At 37.4% G+C, this 21,329-nt stretch overlaps 2 protein-coding genes across 2 annotated transcripts in view; one reads left to right on the top strand and one right to left on the bottom strand.

Moving 5' to 3' along the window:
• Positions 1-21,329, bottom strand: part of LOC139821333 (uncharacterized) — an 85,400-nt gene that overhangs the window by 59,417 nt on the left and 4,654 nt on the right. The gene's annotated exons all lie outside the window — the stretch shown is intronic.
• On the top strand, positions 429-21,039 carry Dh31 (diuretic hormone class 2). Its single transcript, XM_071792311.1, is given in 5 exon segments — positions 429-549; positions 552-616; positions 16,225-16,316; positions 17,217-17,321; positions 18,132-21,039. Coding segments are annotated over 5 exon segments (501 nt in total). The 5' UTR covers positions 429-443; the 3' UTR covers positions 18,265-21,039.

Genomic DNA, 21,329 nt, shown 5'->3' with positions numbered 1-21,329 from the left:
TTCTGTAAGCAAAAGATATCGAGTACAGAAGATACTTTTTTCTTCAGCGCCCATAATGCCACGTGCGAAAAAAAAATCGATCGCCTCCTCGTCGCACAATGGGATCCATTTGACGCTCCATCGACGCTTTCCCGGCGACGCGAATCGCCGCCAGTCAGATAATCTATCAAGGGACCGACTCCTCGCGCGGAAGTTTTCAGGGGCAAGCACCTGTGGAATACACCCATACCCAGAAATCCCGAGCGAGCCTCGTCGTCGGCACTTCGCGGCGAGATTCGAGTTCGCACGGGAACGTGGGTGGCCGCGTCGTCGTCGCCGGGGACAGAAGCATGGAGGGAACGCCGTGACCGAGGTACACGGGTACGTTTGATTGGACGAGAATGCTTTGGCGGTGAATCGACGACGGGGTGGGAACCAACCGTCCCGGGGGTGGGGGACGTGCGATGGGGTGTAAGGGGGTGCGAGAGTCGCAAAGTCGCGCGGGCTTATATAAACGCGCGGCGGACGGTTCGCCTTCGCAGAGCCGTATCAACCGTCGCTGGACGACACACCACCATCTCCGCAGATATTCGGCAGGCCCGCTTTTGTCAGCTACCCGACCACCATCAGCGTCAAGGTACGTGCTCATTTCTAACTGTATCAATTTTTCCCTTATTCGCATGATTATTTTCTCGGCGTTTCAAGAAACGTCCCGCAAGTGTTATCAGCAGTTTTTGTCGTGTACTTTGGAGAAAGAGTAAAGTTTTCCGTAGCGGAAATATTGAAGTGTCAATAATTTCGATATTATAAACCAAAAGTTAAGTAGCTTCTGAATTTATATCTTTCTTTTTAAAAGATATAGAAATATAAAATACGAAATAATAAATAAGTGAATGATAGAATCATCCCCTTTTTAATTTTAAGTTTGTTTTATGATTGTGCAAAGATTTAGATAGAGAAAGAGAGTTCCTGAAATAGTTAAAGATACAAAGTTCTGCTGCAACAACGCGGTGTTAGCAACAGCAATCCTTCAAATCGCATGATAAGTTGCACGCATAATCCCGCATACCCTTACAGTTGGAGAAATAACTCCGCGCTCGTTATATTATCCAATAATAAATTTTAGCGCGCTATGTCTCCCAGTAGTAAGACCCTGTATTTTCACAGACAGTAGTAAGACCCTACGTTACGTCGTACAGCAGTAACTTCCCGCACAGTTTGTCAACCGTAGAAGTTATTGAGGATATTTGGAGAGTCTCTGTTCGTTCTGTATATATAAATAGGATAATTCGCGACTATATTACTTGGGAAGTTGAAACTAAGTCAACTTTATTTGATATTACGTGGAGAAAAAATTAACACAAAAATTTCTTAAGAAATTCAGGCTTTACATAAAGTTTCATTGAAATAAAGGGGAATATTTTATAAAAACACAGAATAATTAAATTGTCATGTAGATTGTTTCAAATACCGATTGATACGTATTAAGAAAATTAAGAAGATATATCAATTAAATATTAAACAAGATTTTGCATTGTCTTTCTGTTAATCTATGAAGGAATATTACGTATTTACATTTTTTTTATTAGTGATATAGCTTCCTCGAAAAATCTCTTCTCGTGGATAAAAAAATATATTTCGCGGAAGTAGAAAAAAAAGAATCCATCGATTACTGCTTTTATCCGTGAGATTACCGGATAATACGCAGGTGACAAAATGAAAGCCAAGATAAAAACTTCGCTAAGAAGTGATTTAGGTTAAACAAATACCGTAAAAATGGTTCTCACGAAACTCCACAAAGTCGGCCTCATAAATCCGCCGAAATTACATTTGTTTAAAAGCTCTCGGGCTCCTCGAACAGGTGAAACGAGACAGTGCGGAAAGAGAAGGCTTCATTCTAATCAAATACTGAATATCCTGTCGAATACATCCATCGAAGAGCTTTTAGGGACTGTGATATAATTAAATAATAAAAACTCGTTGTTTGCTCTTGAAAATTAAAAGGATTTTCTCCCCTTCGGGGAAATATAAAATTTCATCGTTGAGAAATTTTATTGTCTCTTGATGCGAAATACGAGAAAATTTATAATGACTTTTTAAGTCATTATTACATCTTTGTCAAGACCTTCCTCGAAATTTTTCAAAGAAAGAAGCGATTTTAAATTCATGGAGAAAATTCTTGTTACAAAATTGATACAGGATATATTAAAGCACCTTTGCATTAACGAATAAAATTTTACCTGGATGGATATCGCTGCGCATTTTTGCGGCAAAATATCCATCGTTACCATGCCCATAATGTTCATTCCACATCCGTGTATAGCGAAGCGCGATCGCGGTCGAGAGGGCACGTAACACGCGTAGCAACAAAAGGATCAATTGTTGACAGATAAAGCACCTAATGAGACACCTGCACCGCAATAACCAATCGTGATTCCGCAACGCTATTGCCAGTAGACAAAAAAATCGACGTGTATTTCGAAACACAAAACGCAAAACCGCAGCGAGCGCATTATGATAATTTGCAATCGATTAATATCTAATTACAGCCCCCGGACATTATCGCGAAGCGCGAAATTACATGCGTAGCAGGGTTGCTCCGCGATGCGTATCCTCGTAATTTCCTCTTCAATTGGCACGATCGATTAATAAGACCGACTAATCAGTTTGAACTGCATAATTACATTATTAGTTTAAAAACGTCGCTGAAAAGCTTCTTAACAAGTAATTTACCGACGAATAATTTAGAAAATTACTCAAAATAATTTGGAAATTTAATTTTATAAATGTAAAACAAATTCGCGACCCGAGAACGCATATTTCCGTATAAGTAGTAAAAGCCTGTTGGCATGCACCTTTAGGGGTATACGGCTTCGTCTGAAACTTTACTGAAACTTTTTACGACTTTGCGATACCACAAAAAGCATTAATGTTCCGCCAATCGGGAAGTCATTTCATCAGTGTAATGAAAAAAAGGACAAAGAATTGTGGCATTTTGCTTTCTGAAAGTTTGGCATTTGAGACAAATTAATTAACTATAATAATAACGCATTTCATACTTTTGCATTTCTGTAACCTTTATTTATCACGAGGAAAATCTAAATTTTATGAGATTTTCTATACAGGAATATATACCTAAAAAATTTATGAATAGTTGTTTTTAGATCTGGATATTAATTATGAACGAGAGGAAAATCTTTCTACGTTATCTTTAAATTAGCTTCTATGTTATCTTTAAATTAACAAGATACGGTTATGTTAATTTATAATAATTATTTGCAAAATCAAGGTTGTTTTTTGTCTTATTTCTTATAATTTCCCACGTAAATCGAAATGCGAATGATGTGGCCGTTGACTAAATTCTAAAATAACAAAAGCAATAAAATAGTCAGAAACGTGTTGAGCCTCCCATCGGGGAGACGAAATTTAAAAAGCCAAATTTTGCTGCGGTAGCTGTTATAATCGATGGTCAAATATTTGCGCACAATGGTTCGCGCGCGGCGATGTGAGTAAATATTTTACGATTGACTTTAGATAGAGACGTATTCGCCGTATTTACGAAACGATTAACGACGATGGTCAGCGGCGCACTCGGAGTGTTACGGCGCCACGCCGCGCCGGCAGGAAATTGTTGGGCGAAAGGATTGGCTCCAGGATTAGCGATAAAAAAGCAATGTTGTCTGAGCGCGCTTTTGCTGACATTTAACTAAGCCAGAAATAAAAAGCTTAGACGCAATTAATTACTTTCTACAAATAAAATTAGGATACACCTTTTTACGATTCACAGGAAATATTCTTTCTCACGACCCTAATAACTTGCAATTTTAATAATAACGTTGTTTTAAAACGAGAGGGAGGGAGAGAGAGAGAGGTTTGAGATAAAACAAAATTATACGACGTTTCTCTCGTTTTATTTAAAAATTATTACTCGAGCTTATTAAAAGTACAAACCATTAAATATTTTAATTGTGAATAACAGTAACAACGAGGAAATAAAATTAACAACCCAAAATAGAAATGATAAATGAAACTTTAATCTTTAATATTGTTAAATTTGCTTACGATCGGTAAATTATACAATGATGCAGATAATTACACTAGTCTCTATTCCTAGGAATAGGAACTAGTGTAATTAACTTAGGTTTAACCTAGGTTTAAATGAGATGATGCTCTTTTGGAATAACGGCATTTGTATAAACCCGACGGGAAGCAAATTGCGCTCTGCGCACAAAACGCTCGACGGGACGTGGCGAGTAATGTCATTTTGCGATGATACGTCTGCGAGTTTCGTATGAATGGACTCTTGATGGTAGCGAGTTCTACCTGTACACCGGAACACATTTTAACTTTCACGCTCAACGATATGAAAGCCGCGAGAGGGTATATCTCGTCTACGAACCTGATATACATCTCTCGCTGTGGTAAACTGTTTAAAGTATTAACGCTCGGTGTCCGTGCATATACGCAGGTAGAGGATGTATATTTTATATTCGTTCCAGAATTTACGCAATTTTAAACGCGCTCATGCGAATAGAATAAGTGTCGTGGAGTGTATTATCGCGTTGATTTTCAAAATACGTTAATTTAATTTTCCGCGCCGCGCTTTTCCGCATTATGAGATGTACTTTACACGAGAAACTTTGGGAAAATATTATCAACGAATTGTATAGAATCGATAAAAAGCTCACGGCGATATCTGTTTTGGATATGATTTTGATTACAATTATTTTTTCTGTATAATATAGCTGAATACATTTTTATTTGATTTTAGAGGATAAAGAAAACTATAATGAATTCGTTAATAAAATAGAATGCAACAAAAGGCAATAATCAATTATTGGATGAATCAACCGTAAATGAAAACGTAAAATGAAATGGCATCAGAGATGCATAAACTTATTAAGTAATAATGATAACAGTAATTTTTAAAAATGTCGATATTATTTTTAAGTTCACTTTATTTTTATATCCAATAATAATTAAACTTTCAGAAGAGGGACGCAATTTTTAGTCTTTTCCGCGTGATTTTATTCCGATTTACATTTAACCGACCTCTTTAATCATTTTTGCAGTCAAATACAGGCAAACTGATTTTCCGCCGCAACGAAAATTCTCACGGGAACTAAGCGTTTGGAGCGCGAGCCACTTGGGGCGGAGTATCATTGATTTATAGGTAAACTCGGTCGCTTTTTTTATTGCAGCGAGATCGTAGAAATTCCAGCGGGCTGAAAAGTAGTAGCTTTTAATATTAGCGCGAGCGGGTACGAGCACCGGGTAAGAACGTACGATACATAACCGATCTAACGGCGGCGACGTTTCTCCCGCAATCGTCGTGCTCGGTCGTTTATCAGGGTTACCCAGGGTGCACTTTTCCTTTGTTTATGTATTTTTTACTCTAAACGTAATTTCTCTTCTAAATTGTATGTATTAAATATGCCCGCGATATTTTCATATCTCTGTAACTAATTTTCGAGTTAAAATCTGAAAATTTTTCATTGCAGTTAATGAAAAAATTTATATTCCGTGACCATCTCTTCTTAGAAAGTAAAATGAGATTATCCCCATAAAATGAATATTCCGTGTAACATGACGTAATGCCGTGAAGCATCGAAATGTGTGACGAGAGTTTTTGGGAACAAGGCGAACATAAGAATTGAAATTGCCAAAATGTCGCTCTCCTAAGAAAAACATCATCGAGATATTGTTTCCATAAAGTAAACACGGAGGCCAGTTTGTCTTCTTGATCGAAAAGATACGGCAGCCTCTTAATAATAGAGGTCGGAGCAGTGAAAGCCGAGGCTTACGCGTATCGTGAAAAATGGCGGTACAGGCGCATCTAGTTTATTTCTATACGGATAACTATACTCGAGAAATTCATTGATTTTAACATTACTTTATTTTATTTCTATAAAAAAAAACAACCGACCATATGTCGATGCACATAGAAATTGCAATTAAATATAGAGAAACGAATTAATTGCTTTGATAAAATTGTTAATATTCCTTGTTTGCAAAACACAATGACACGAAAGTATCGTTAATAAACAGGTAATATGAACGAGTTATTCTATTATTGCAAAGCAGAAATGTGATAGATAAGTATTTAATTTTTGACACATTTCATAATTAATACACAAACACGTGACATCGAAAAGTGGGATCGTTTTTTTTTTTTAAGTAAAAATCACTCTTCAAATATGATAAACAACTTTAGATAGAGTCTTGTTTATTGGTGTTAATAAAATAATATGCAACTGGCGGTAATGATTACGGAAGTGTTTGAAATTGCGTGTTATCGTAGTTACGCCGCGGAAAGGAAATTGGATAATTAAGTACGATTGAATATGCGGAAAGCATGTTCTGTGACACTATCAACCGTTTCACAAACTGTGGGTTTATAATTCTAGATTAATTAATTAAAAGCTAAAACGCGATGTTATGAACGTGGAAAATATCTCCTAAGCTATACGACTAAGCTACACGATGCAGCAATATTTTAGACAAAAACGGCGAAGCGAATAAGTGAGTTTTATTACATTCCTGTGTGTGAGAAGATTTCAATAGGATTTTTCATACAAGGACTGTGCACCATCTCATGTATAATGTATTAAAAACGTGATACGGATATAGTTGCTTGCAAAATAAGATATATACAATTACTGCTTAATTTTTTAGAAGCTGCTCTTTACTTAACATAAGGTAGAAATAAAATAAAATTATGATATTTATGATAAATGTAAACATAAAAAATAAGATTTCGAAAACAATTTGTTCCGGTATAAAATGCATTCGTTTCCTGTATACAGTTACATGACGAAAGTGCACTTTGTACATTTATTTATTTTCAAATCTGTACTGATCCTAAAATAAATCCTATAATATTTACTTAAAAAGTCGTTAGTACATCTAACAGAGCGCCAACAGGTCCGGTGGGACCGATCCAACGGGCGGGTCCAAGAGCTCGCAATTTTGTTATAAAACCCGTAAAATTGTGTACCTATCACGGTATATGCGCACCATACTCGGGTTTAGGTGCACAACAGCTGTGCGCGCTGTATGTGTATTCAGTATGCCAAATCCCTTGGGCGCTTAAAGTTAGATCACCACAAGATTACAGCGAGAATGGTAATTTTCTCATGCAAGCTTTAGCTTTATCGTGACGTAATAGCGTTATCACTTCGGTCATTATGCAGCAAATTTATCTTATGCGTAGATAGGAATAATTTAAGGCTTGTATTTAATTAATTACTTATTATAAAAGAATAAATATTCGGCATCTTGTTAACATTTCGATAATTCATCGATTCGATCATAATTGAAAATATATGATTTTTTTTATATAGTTCAGTCATCACCAATGGTAATTTTAGCCTTGAGCATTGAGGCGGCATAATTCTTACGTCGATCTCTTAAAAGTCGTCGTCATCATAAAACGAGGATTGTTTAATCAGCTGCAGAAGCTTTCTTGGATTAACTTTTATGATGAATTAATTTAATTTGCGCACGATGGATGTTCTCTGCAGTGAATTTCGATCAAGTGCCATGTACAAACGACGACTAATATATATAAATGTCAAGGGAACGATACATCATTCCGAGAGGATACACGCGATGAGAGTTCTATTAAGCCATGCGCCCGCATCTCGTTAATTCCTTCCCTCTGTTGATATCTGTCGTGGAGTTATTTTATGTCTAATTAGAAAGTGATTAAAACAAATCCTACAGAGTATTTTAAGATAAAACGTAATATTCAAAAGAGCCATTTAAAAGAGAAGCCAGTAATCCATTTTTTTAGCTTAACGAGTTTAAAATAACGTTTTACTGTTGCGCTTTAAATAAAATGTCGAAAAATGTCTGGAAAGTTTCGTCTTCGCTTTTATATGATTCGCTTTTTTATTGAGTTCGTACGTGCGGTAAAATTTTATAGCGAATCCGTATCGTGTCGGACATGTTCATCGTTCGTGCCGTGCGAGATTCTCAAAGCGACCGAAACTGCGGATAGACAAAACTACGATAACAATGACAGCAATGACGAGCGACGAGCGAAAAAGGACTTTCCCGAAACAAAGGCGCTTCACCCGCGACACTAGCAAAGCGAAGGGTTGTCGAAATTCCAGTACGTTGTGGAATTTCGTCCCCGCATGTGTGCGCAAAATGCATTACGGTCCCATGTTAGCAAGTACGTTCGACATCTTTTTTTAATTCCATAATCCTTCGAAGAATTTTTGTCGCCATGCACTCTCTCTCTCTCTCTCTCTCTCTCTTTTTCTTCTCCTCCTTTTCTTGAAATATTTAATGTATAAAATAGTATATTATACTCTTCAAAAATCCTTAATCCCTCTTTTTAAAATAGCGGAGTAACTTATTTTAGTCAAGTGTTCTCTCTATATACCTCGCACATTTTAACTTTTTCTCAAAATAATATCCTTTCAAACGCAAATGCAAATATCGTAAAAGATCGAAAATAACGGGACATGCACCGAAAAGGTCAAAAAGAGATCTCCGAGCTAGCTACGTAAATTTTTTAAAATAATATTTGCGATTCTTGAGAAGAAAAACAGTACTTAGTTGTCGGACGTGCACTGGATCGTCAAGCGTTTCCTAAGTTTGCCTCCCTAAGTGGAGCACGAAGTCAAGCATTCTTAAGATTCATGTACCGTCGCGTAAATCGTATATCGAACAGGAAGTTACTTCCGCGTGGATATCGTAACGATGAGAAGTCAAATGTCAATATTTCGAATTACGAAGTTTAGTAATGTCTTCTTATTGACAGATAAGATACGTCAAAATTCAAAGTTCAAGGCAACATGTATTGTCGTTAACATGGCCATCGATGGATTGTACTTTGTAACAATCTCACTGAATATAATCAGTATTGTGAATCTTAAGGGCAAACGAACGAAAGGGATAAATATAGTACAGCTCTTAATTACAACTGCAATGTTATTCAATTATTTTATTCAGTTTTCCATTAAAGTCCGACAAACTTTCGAGAAGAGTTAAAACATTGAATGTTCTAAGCGCAGATTAGGATTAAATAATTTGCACACGACCAACTTTACGAAAAAGATGTTATTCCTATCCATTTTATTTAAAGAATCTTAAAAAATTAACGAAATTTTAATATTATGTTATATCATTTATCTGTGACATGAATCATTTATAATGATTGATTTTAATTTCAACTGTAACATAAATTGCTTCATAACTTTTAATTCTGACAGGCTAGAAACGGGTCTAATATTGCGCGGTTTTAGATATTAAAAATGTGCGGTCATTAATTCGAACGGACGATATAGTGGTAATGGAAACGGTGATTCATGTCTGAGTGCGGGACATATCTTTAGATAAAGAAACTTTTTGCGAAATCATGAACCTTTTTGTCGGAATGACTTGGAAAATTCTTATATCATACAGAAAAAGAGTGAGAGTGATGAAAATGACGCGTCTATGTCGGTCTAGATAAAATAACTCCCCCACGTCAATATTTTATTAATTCAGACGGTGGTTTTTGGAGAAGCTGATCTATTATTTACGAAAATTGCTACAGCTGTACCGATTCTCCTATTCAGCTCCTAGCTAGCCAGACACATATAAAATCATATACACATATCACGTTGGCGGACCGTCTGATTATTATTATTAAAGCGTTAGGGCTAGGGCCACTCGGCAATAAATTCTCGTTATCACATTAGTGCGTCCGAAACGCAACTGCGTACAACATGCCGAACATCACAGAGCGTCGTGTAAGTCCACAGAATTCTAATTCGCGGTCTCGGGCCGTCAATCTCAAAGAGCAAGAGATAACGTGTGTTCGTGTGTACCAAGACTCTCAACCTTAAACGCATGTTACGAGGTATGAATTTTTTAACGGTTCACGTTACTCGTAAATCCGACGTATCCTCTAAATTCCACGTATTAGCGTCGAGGAGAAAAAAGACAATATAAATATATGCCAGAGTCAAGACCTCATTAACGAAGATAATCCCATAAAATCGAGATAAGCTATAAAGGCTGGAATGAGACATCAAGACGTTACAAAAAGCTTCTCTCGGCTTTTTCCAGCCGCACAAGATGACGTCTCCGATCAAACAGATATTCTCATAAGGGCATCCAACGCATTGCCCGTTCGCGTAGTCGTGTATTGACCGCCTAGCCGCTCGTAAAACCGCGCTAAACTCGTTATTGGAGGAGCCTGAAGAAAGGCAAGGTCCACATCTCATCCGGTCTCATCCGTCCATTCTTATAATCTGCGAATACTTGCGCCGAGAATTTAATTTTCCCGGTGTGACGTACGCGAATGAACGAATGACGTGTCACACGATGCATCACCTATCGTGCGGTAACGCGCAGATTTGTATAGAGGGTCTATTGTAAGAATTTCTTCAATTCCAGTGATTCAATAACCGAATCTAACGTCAATTTTAAGAAAATTTATATATTGAAAAGAAATGTCTGACTTTTTTGAAAAAATTAACTTTATCATCGTACAACGAAAGCCAAGGATGTGTGATAAGACACCGTGTATGTTCATTCATCGCTGTTTCGCGAGAACGGTTATGCTAATGAGGTTCGTTATTCAGCTACTGTTACTGGACTCCCACATCCACGAGAGAAATGCCAATATGGCTGCACAATCAATAATAACAACGCGCAGGCATTTAATTTGATTACTATTTTATTAGGTCGTTAATTCGTATATATTTGTTGGATTGGTTTGAATCTTTAAAATACAACGGTCGTTCGTTTTGCGCCAATGATTATATCGCAGCACGATAGAAAGGTTAAATGCGTGCTTAATATGCATTGTATACATATATAGAGCAATATTATTCACTTATTAATACAGTCGCGAGCCATCAACGATTGGTTCATTAAGTCGCGTTTATTCATATTACTACGTCGTAATTATTTTTATGGCATAAGGTTATTAATACAAATTGAAGTATTAATACGAAATATGACTACGAAATATTAATACGATTGGAATAAGGCATAATGCACCAGCATTACTGTAGGTTTGCGTTTTACTCTATCGGAAAGTATATGACCACCCTGAATCGATTTGTCGATCGAGCTCGTCGCCGACAGAGCCATATTTACTCGCTCGAAACCTATCTGTATGTTCCTCTTACACCGGGAATTATCGTGTTTGTTTGTAGTGATGTTAAACAGAATTCCTCAACACTAGGCTCTATTTTTCTGGTCTGACAATTCATCACGAGTGTATACATAAAGAATATTGGAGTAACAAAATAATTTCATAACTTTTTAGCGTGTAAAAGTGAAATATGAAAGTTCTACAGGATCACGTTGTTCTACGTGTGTAAACAAGAAGAAAAAAGGATAATCCCTGAGATATTCTATTTAAGAGTAAATAATGTCGAGGAACGCGCTCCAAAATGTAATTCTTCAACGTCAGCTTAGAGTCCCTCTAATCAGATCGAATTTTTATTAATTAGTGGTCGTTGGTAGTCCAGTTAATTCGAGACGTTGAAGTTGTCCGGTTAATTTTACAATATATAGGTGTATATTTCTTTCTCTCTCGCAGAATTTTGCCAGAACTGCAAATTGGTCAGACTCTGATTAGAGGGACTCTACACGAGCTGATCAAACAGCGCAATCTGCGCCGTATTGGCTCGCGATAATGTTTTTGCTCAATTCTTGCAAGATTAACTGTGCCCGTCGGTGACGACGGGTTTTCATTATTGTGCGTCATTCTATTGTCTCGCAAATCGCGTCTGTTTTATTTTTGCATTCCAGTATGCGAGTACAGGGTAAATGCACGCGTGCACGATACACCGTCGCGATAACTGCAGAGCGCATTAAATGCATCTACAATGTCGGCGAAGTTGCGACAACGGACAATGTATTGCAGAATCGGCCTCACCGGTTGCATTAGTTGCCACTTTATCGCGTGTATGGAAACATTTCATGAAAAAGACGTAACTGACACGTACGTCGGCGAAAGTTTCCGTCTCGAAATTCCTAACGCCGTGACTTTTCCCATAGTTTTAGCCTTAAGTCAAATAGAACTGTTGAAGCGAAATTAAGTAAATAATATGAAAGAAATATCACATAGGTTTCGCAAATTCATATTTGATATGATAAGCAATTCAAAATTTTCTTTTTTCTTTTTCTTAAAAATATATTCTATAATACCGATGATAAATTGTATAAAGTAAATAGAAATAATTTGCATATAATTCTTAAAAATGTAAAAATACGTTCGACTTGCAGATATAGGATAATTAAACGACAAAAGACAGAGATGTGTGTATTACAAAAGACTATTCTATTTATAAACCTAATCATACGAGATGAAGTTCCGAAATAGCTACGCGTTAACTTTCACGTGCTCAACCGAAACTGCCCGATATCGTCCAAAATTCCGTAAATATCGCTCGAAATAGCGTTTGTGATAAGCGATCGTTCATTCGGATTTAATCATGCGTGGCTTTTATCATCATCCGGGGGCGGATTTTGTCATCCGCCACGATATCACGCATATTATACGAGTAATAAAGAAGGAATCGTTAACTATCGATGTTGACGACATCGCTCGGGAACTAAAACGATCGCTGCCGCGATCGAATCGATTTAGGAAGTGGATAGAATAATACTGCAATGTTATTGCCGAGAGCGAAGTGTAGAACTCGTTCGTTCGATCGCGGCATATATTTCATTACAGAGAAATGAGCATTTAATAACGAAATGGACGCGAAAAAACGAACTAAAAGGTGAGAAGACTGAATCGTGTTACAATTGTGCAGTCGGTCGCGTATCGCGGAATCAAAATTGACTCTTTTTCTTTTGTTATCGCCTCGTTACTTTAGAAATAATGTTTTTCCTGTCTTCTGTATCCTATCGTAATGAGACCGCCGATGTTTTTAATTTTGACATAAACGCAACAATACCAAACAATATTGATACGAATAAAAAAATCAATAAGAAATACAAAAAAAATGACAGACTAAATTTTAGCTAAGAAATATCGATAATTTTCAAATTGGTATAGAAACCCATCTTCTAAATAATGTTATGATATTTATACATCATAAGATTGATACGAATAAAAAAATCAATAAGAAATACAAAAAAAATGACAGACTAAATTTTAGCTAAGAAATATCGATAATTTTCAAATTGGTATAGAAACCCATCTTCTAAATAATGTTATGATATTTATACATCATAAGATTGATTTGCATTATTCCTAATGGTGGGCAAATATTTTTCGGCAAAGTGCGACCACTTCGCTTCGTAGACAAACAAAAATAAAAGCCCTTCAGCGCGTAAGGACGATGGTAGGAAAAAACCGACGGGATCGCAACACTGAACGATCGACACAAGTACAGTTTCTGGATCGAAACTCGATTATCGCGTTATTAGATTCGCCTCGCGGTTACGACGGCACTACCGGGAACAATTATCGGAAACGTGTTTTCTAGGAAAATGAATTTTTACATCGGGAACTAACGACATTAACCGCACGATATACTTAGCATACCCTTACGTTGTCACGTGGCTTCTTTTTTAGATAGATATGATTTGATTTATCTCACCCACCTCGTTCGGCGCATGGTTACGCCTAAGTAAGCCGGGGACGATAAATTCGATGAAATTACGTAGATTTATAGCTCGCGGCTTCTCCCGGGTATACAGTAAAGCGAAGACGACGGCGCCAGAGTCGTCTAATCCGCATTAATGGCAACCGGGGAAAATTAAACGCAAACTTTAAGTGTTCTCGGGACGTTAACTCTGTACAGTGCGTCTTTCTGTCTTCTGTTTCCCTTCAATGTTATAAGTATGCAGTTAAAGTGTGGAAATGATCCATTTAGTGAACATTACGAGCGGAGGAATGACTTGAGAAATCGTATAACTTGAGAAATATGAAGATTTATTTTGTCTGCGATCAACCATAATGCAGATTAACAAGAGTAGTGCTTTTTTAGTTCTCCATATGTGTGTGTATGTGTGTACGGACACAATTTACGAAAGATACGAATTTAATAAATAGGAATACTCATCAAATTTTTAACAAACGCTTTGTGCATTTATAATAACAAAACAGTGCGAAGCTATTTCTCGCGCATTGATTATACGTGTCATATAGTAACTCGAATTTGGTACGCTGTAAAAGAGAGAAATAGCGTTCCATAACACAAAAGCATAAACGCGTCGTCTTTCACGGGCGAAAATAAATACGTGGGTATGGAATATCAGTCTGTAGCCATCAATTATTCGCGAACGGCGAATCCAATTATCTACCCATACTACATGGCACTATTCAAAGCGAGTTGTGATTATACCGCAATAAAATGCTGATTGAATAAATACCAAAGAGAGGGAGCGAGAGAAAAATAAGCGAAATTCGTAGAGATAAAGAGAATAAAAGGGGGTAAAATAAGAACTTCGACCACAGCTAGAGTTTCTAAATGTCGCGTCGTTCCGTAGCGCATTTGAAGATGTATATCGCGCAGATCTGCTCATCGATATTATTTAGTCTCGAAACTAAAAATAACGTTCTACTTACGTTATTTTTAATTTCCAGACTAAATGCTAGCTTTTATCTTAATTCCATCCTAATTATGTCGTCTAAGGTTCTCATTGCTAGTGCATCTCTTGATAGGATTATTAATAGAGCGTGGAATTTTATTATAGGTATTCCGCGTCATTGGAATAGAGATCGTTCCATTTAGGGACCATACGTTAGTTCTAAATCCTCGATTGCAACGTTACTGCTATGTGGGTGCGCTATTAACTCTGCAGAAAGCTGCCTCTACCCTGCATATGCATTACCATCGGATGACGGCGGGACGTTCTTCGTGGGTCGCGAATCGCGAGTTGAATAGTTTGTTAGCCGAGAACGCGCCAACTTTTCTCCATATTCCGGAGAGGCCATTGTTTCATCTTTCACGCCTTCAACCACCGCCGCGATCTCGTCCTCCTTCCCACCTTACCCGGCGTTTCATTCAACGAACTTTCCGTGTCTTGAGAGATACTTGAAAAGATACTGACCGCCCACGGTGGTTTCGGGAACAATATTCACATTGCTCGACTAAAATATGATAAATGTAAATAGATAAATCAACCGTCGCTTAATCAACGATCACTTGCTGCGTTTATCGCGACGCGATACAATATTTTAAAAAAGTGTCTGGGAATTTTGCCTTCGAAAACATATGAGCGAATTAGCATCTTTTTAGTAAACATTGTTTTTCTTATACAGCTTTTTCTTATCCTTACGACTTGTGTCTGGCGATGTGAGATCAGCAAAGTCACGTTGCATGTTTATAAAAGAAGTTGTCCTAAACTAACAAATCAAATGGTAGCTGAGCAGCCAACAGGCACAAGCATACTGTCTTGATAAAATGTATTTAAAGTTTTCTTGTGTATTCCCCATCCGCATATTTCCTATCTTATTTTTTATTCTATCTTCTCTTTTTTTCTTTTTCTCTCTTTTCTTATCGTAAAGAATATTTAAAAATATACAATTGTTGCCAACTAATTGAAGCTTCAAATGTAAACTTTAAAAGCTCTAAACGTATTTTTCCAAAATAGTATCTTCCTTATATACCATTCCGCCAACCAACACAATTATTGTTGCGTATTCGAGCAAGTTTCGTACTTGGGTTGAATTTTGCTCCGTCAAATTAGACTTCCACGAAGATGAAATTGCGCGAGTGTTTCAAGATTTTGTCCAACCCGTTGCACCAGTAAGGTTGTTCGTAATCAAGAACCTTTCTCTCCCGAGAGACTTGCTGCTCCTTAAAGACCCGCAGACGCGCTCCATATGCATGGGTGAAACGTATCCATCGACATCTTCGTATTATTGCCATTAAACGATAATGGAGATAGTAGAGTAGTGGAACGGGGAATATCGCAGGATTACGTATTGCAAAGGGAATGCGTGTGAACACGTCGCTTTGTATTCCCGCGTCTTAAGCTCATTTATCGTCGAATTTAACGCTAAATGTGACTGCCTGGAATCCCGAGCGCTATTCCTGTAATGCAGAAATTCAAATCTCCAGACGAGATCCGAATAGCTACGTTCATATTTATATAAAAGCATGATCGCTGTTCTCATTTTTATGCCGCGTGCCCAGATTATCTTACAATTAGATAAGAATCTCGTCTATTTGACATAGATTATATCATTCATGATTTATATACTTATATGATTAGCTCTCGATTTATAATTATACAATCAATTATTATAACTATACGATTAATTTGCTTCAGATGCAGCCCAAGATGACCGTCTTGTGCACGCTAGTGACGTTCGTAGTCATCGTCGCAGTTTCGAGTCTCACAGCCGACGCAATACCGCATAGGTAATATAAATCTTATTAGTTACAAATTGATAAGTTGATCAGCTATAGGTGAACGATAAATCAAAGAGAAGAAGAAAAATATATCTACGAGTATTCTAATAATAGAGCATATATAATAATAATACTCTTAGAATATAATAATCATAAATTAATGTTAAATACTAATATTAAATTAAATAATGAATTAATAAATCCCGTTTATCGAGTCACATATGAATGCTCGCGAGTTTTCTGCTTTTCTTTTTTCTTTTTTCAAAGACTTCTATATTACATAAAAATATGGATTTAACACGATTGATGGAAAAGCTGATGAACGCTAGCAGTAAATCTTTTAGCTACGTGTCGCTGCCTGGATTAGTTATATTCAACAAATACTTACGATGCCTGAAATTAATTTTTAAATATACTCATAGAATCAATGCAAATCGCAATTGCTCCGAGCGCGTATTTACAATTAAATGAAAGTATTGGATGAGAAGCAGAAATATGCATCTGGTCGAACAGTTTAACCTAGTTCCCGTTTGACGACACGCCAACCGATAGAAAGGACTCCTGGTAACTGAAATGACTCGCCGAACGACGTTTCCGACAATCGCGAAGGATAATTTCGAATTACATGCCAACGTATCTATTGACGCCTGAATTATATACGTCACAAAATTATATTTGTCAGTCGTATATTTTTATCGCTCGCGTATCATTCAGCTTCCAGAGTCTTTTCCTCGTAAAAGCAAAATAGATTTTACAGAGATTGTAAGTTTTGATCGTGTTTTGATCATGTTCTCAGTTAAATTATATTTTCCACGCGCGTTCTTTGTGTCGTCATGCGATGCTTATTGCTGAGCGCGATTTTCGCGACTAAAGTAATCGATCAATTCCAATTTTACCCCACGCACGCAGCCATGAAAATTATTGGGATCAGCAGGATGACATAGATCGAGACGAATTCCTAGAGTTCCTCTCTCGTATGAGTCGCGCTATCATGAGCCGCCCTGAGTTGGAAAAGTAAGATGACGTTACAATGATCTTAATGTTAGAATGCATAATTTATGCACATGTATCAATGTCCAGCATGTCCGAAATATTAATTTTATTCATATATATATATATATATATATATATATATATATATCCTATCCATTGTATTTATATGGCTTTTATGATATTTTATTTTAGTTGCTTCAACAATTATATGTCAACCTTTAAATTTTTTAAATGAAGAATTAATTCAACTAATGTTCAGTTAACTAACATGTTTAGTTGCTCGTATCGGACTAAATATTTTTTGGGATTAACAATTTTTTTTCTCAGTGTGCGATTGATTTCCAAGAAAGCTTATTAAAAAGTTAATTCATAAAAGTTGAATCTCAAATTAAACTTTGGAACAATAGAAAGCATTTCAAAAGGAAAATCCCCTAAATGCTTCGAGCGCTTTATATTCAGAACATTATTTTTCCGTTGGTATTTCTTCCGTACTGCAGTGGCTCTCCTATTTGTCTTTAATTCCACCAGTTATAAATGGACCACTCATTTTTAGGAAGGGTCTTTATTTTAAAAATGTCGATAATGGATTTTTACTGTACGTGTCCTTTTTTACATCGACACACATTCGTATATAGAAGAGACTTCGTTCCAATCAATTGATATAAGAGCCGCGATAGGATCAGATGTCTGGCTTTTATATAGTTACGCCGACGCGGCCCGATTGCCTTTTTATACGTTTCTCGAGGAACGAGTGTTTCTTGGTGCAAGGCCCTTTCTAAGATGGTCGTTTCAAATAGTAATGTGATAAGCGTCCAATCGACACGTCCGCAGCACCAAACGAGGATTGGATCTGGGTCTCAATCGTGGCTTCAGCGGTTCTCAGTCGGCGAAACACTTGATGGGACTCGCGGCGGCGAACTACGCTGGCGGTCCTGGACGAAGGCGTCGCTCGGAACAGGCGTAGATCGCAGACACGATCGCTGATGCAGAGAGATTACTATACAACTCGTAATAATGTCACTCCCGACTCCGATCCTTCCACTTTGTCTCTACCTCGAGCTTGAACCACCGAAATTCAAAATCGTCCGTTGCCAGTGGCGTAACTAAATGCATTCGAGCGATTAATTACTCCCCTCTCCTCCCCCCCCCCCGCCCCAAGTAAACCTATAGAGTATAGATATATGCACTTCCTTCAAAGCGCAAATAGTATAAGTTCCTTATTAATAAAAAGATTACGATTATAGATACGATTGTAGCTAATCGATGTTGATAAATTCGATTTTACATTCTACCGTTTAGTCCTTGCACTTGGAATTTTGCACACTCCTTCTAGTTGCACCACTGGCAGTTCGCAACTGCGTTGCTAAATTACTCTTCATTTTGTATCGGTTCCGTAGAAGCGGATGCGATAATATCGCTCCTGGCGGAAATGATTTCATTTAAAATTAATTTGAAGTAAATGTACCTATCTATACATTTATAATAGGCACAAAGTAGTGCATTAAGTAGATTGTTTATTTGTGTTCTATATTAATTCGGCTAGAATACGGTTCAATCTTTAATTAAGAATTGATTAATAATATAAATAACAAGTCTTTTAAAAAGAATTTTAAAGAAAGATTTAAGTCAGATTTAGATCATTCTTTTACTCGTGGATCCGTGCGTACTGGCATCAAGATTTTTTACAACAAAAAAATATTTTTTTTTATTTTACGGAATGGATCGCTCGGATTTGTTTTTACAATTGAACTTTTCCTTCCCTCTTTCAACCGACGAGGACAAACTCGTGCAGCTCGAGAGCACCGTAAAAGCATTCTTCGCCCAGGTATCGTTATTGCATTTTGTTCTTCCGTTATCTTTATTTGTTACGCGTGAGCCGCGTACGGATTAGCAACTTTATTCATGCCGCAAGATAAATGAAGTGGATAGACAGTAGCATTTCGCTGATCCACCGAGAGGGCTCCTCCGAGTCGCGCCTCCGCGAATCGATGACGCTCCACTTCCGGGCTGCATTTATTCTAGTCATTACTGTCTGCAATTGAAATCGTATACACCGCGGCGAGTTCCCTCGAGCGAACGCCGCGCGCGAGAGAGAATTTTCCTTTAATCCTTTACGCGCGCGGAATAATTTTTCTTCCGCAGCTTTCGAACGCTCGCTTCGTTAAACTTTCATACCAAACGATGTGTATTGTACGATCGCTCGCACCCCTTCGTCTCTCGGTCTTTTTCTCTTCTCCGATATTCTAGTGACTCTCTTGTAAAAAAAAAAAGACTCGTCGTACTTACTATGATAATCGTAATCGGTGTTGCGTTTCTTAGGTCAGGCGTTCTCAAACCTCGTTTTCGCGCCGACGATAAAGCAAATCCGCGTTGTGCGTAAATACCTCGTCAGCAAATCAATCCGATTCCGTCGGTCGGCTAAAGAGCTTACGTAAGAAACATCGGGCGATCGTATTTTTTATTTCATGCGTATCGAGCGTTTTACGGCACTTCGTGTCGGCATGCGTGTCGCGCGGAACGATTTGAGGACCCTGCTATTTAGGTCATTTTGTTTTACTAGCTCCGACGTCTATCTACATCTTATGTAACAGGCAACGTGCACGGATGCACGCTGCGCTTGCATAAAATAAGATCATATAAAAAAAAGCGACGTAGAGGTAGTAAAACTTCGTCCTTCTTTCGTGTTATAGACTACCTTAGACTTAGTCCGTAGGTCAGGGGTGCGCAAAAAGAAATGTCCGATTTATTTTAAAATAAGAAAAGGAAAAACAGCAGCTCGCGATATTCGAGCTTTTCGATATTCACACATGTTATTATATTACGAATCATGTCGAGAAAACAAATATCGAACGTTACGCACGACTTTCCGAAATTCAATTAACCTGGCTGAAGTTAAATCAAATTTTCAATGAACTACTTGAAATATTCAAATTCGTTGCTTTTGTAGCGAGCAGCGAGCAGTTTTCAATAGTACATTAACAGATTGCAGATTTTTACAATCTCAAACGCTGCAAACAGTTCAATCATAACGAAATTCAAATTTTCAACCGAATGCGATCTATTTTGACATTTGGCTTGTGCATTCCTGTCAACAGGTGGTAACCAAAGCGCACACTAAGTGTCGAGAACGGTTCCGTTAATCGTACTCGACGATAACACGCGATATAATTGGCAAGACTTGGAGCAACCATTAAATAACCCGGGTAAATTATGCGAAATCCTCAAATTATACTTATTTACAAGATTAACGATCTAAAATCCGTATATTGTTTTAAAAATAGAGTGACATTTTCAATATAGAGATAATTATAATTAGCTCGTTTGTCTTTCAGGAAATATTAACACATATTGTTAAAATAATCTACAAGATAATGCTAATTGAACGGCTATTAATCAATAGCTACAAAAGTGGATTATAACGTTTGCCGCGCATGGTATTTCCATAACTATTTCGCATATAATAACTCCCCCGTTGCTCCAATACCCGGGACGTAACACAATCGTACGTTCGATCGACGTACGCGGATCTCGTTTAGTGAATAAATTACCTACCATTTCAAAAATAAATGTGCACGGACGAAGCGATTTGTTCGCTTAATCGCGAAATCCGGTTTGGTTATCACCAAACACCCCAGAGAGCGAAGCGCGTGAAGTCGACCTGCGTTATTTCTGTGTATTATAAAGAGATTTATTGCGCCTCTAGTAAAAACTGATCGTAAATAAAAGTTACTTTAACCCAGCTATGCGCGTATGTTTATTCCGACCAATACATTCCGTATTCTCTATGCACATCCAATGCTAAATACCACCTGCTTCTATTCGTCACTTAGAGTAGGGGAACAATACGGATTAGTCACACTTTTTTCTAGTAAGTTACGTGAGACAGCAACTTTTTAACATAGTCGACATCAAAATCTTATTGACTGATTCGTCGAGACTCATATAAAATTATTTGACAATATTCTGGGCACTTTCAGCCGTCATATTAAAAGTTTTTTTTTTGTCACGCTCTCAGAAACGACTTGATAA

This window comes from Temnothorax longispinosus, chromosome 11 (genome assembly GCF_030848805.1).
Source record: "Temnothorax longispinosus isolate EJ_2023e chromosome 11, Tlon_JGU_v1, whole genome shotgun sequence".
NCBI classification, from domain to species: domain Eukaryota; kingdom Metazoa; phylum Arthropoda; class Insecta; order Hymenoptera; family Formicidae; genus Temnothorax; species Temnothorax longispinosus.
Note: the sequence above shows the minus strand (reverse complement) of the source record. Positions and strands in the feature narration are given on the sequence as shown.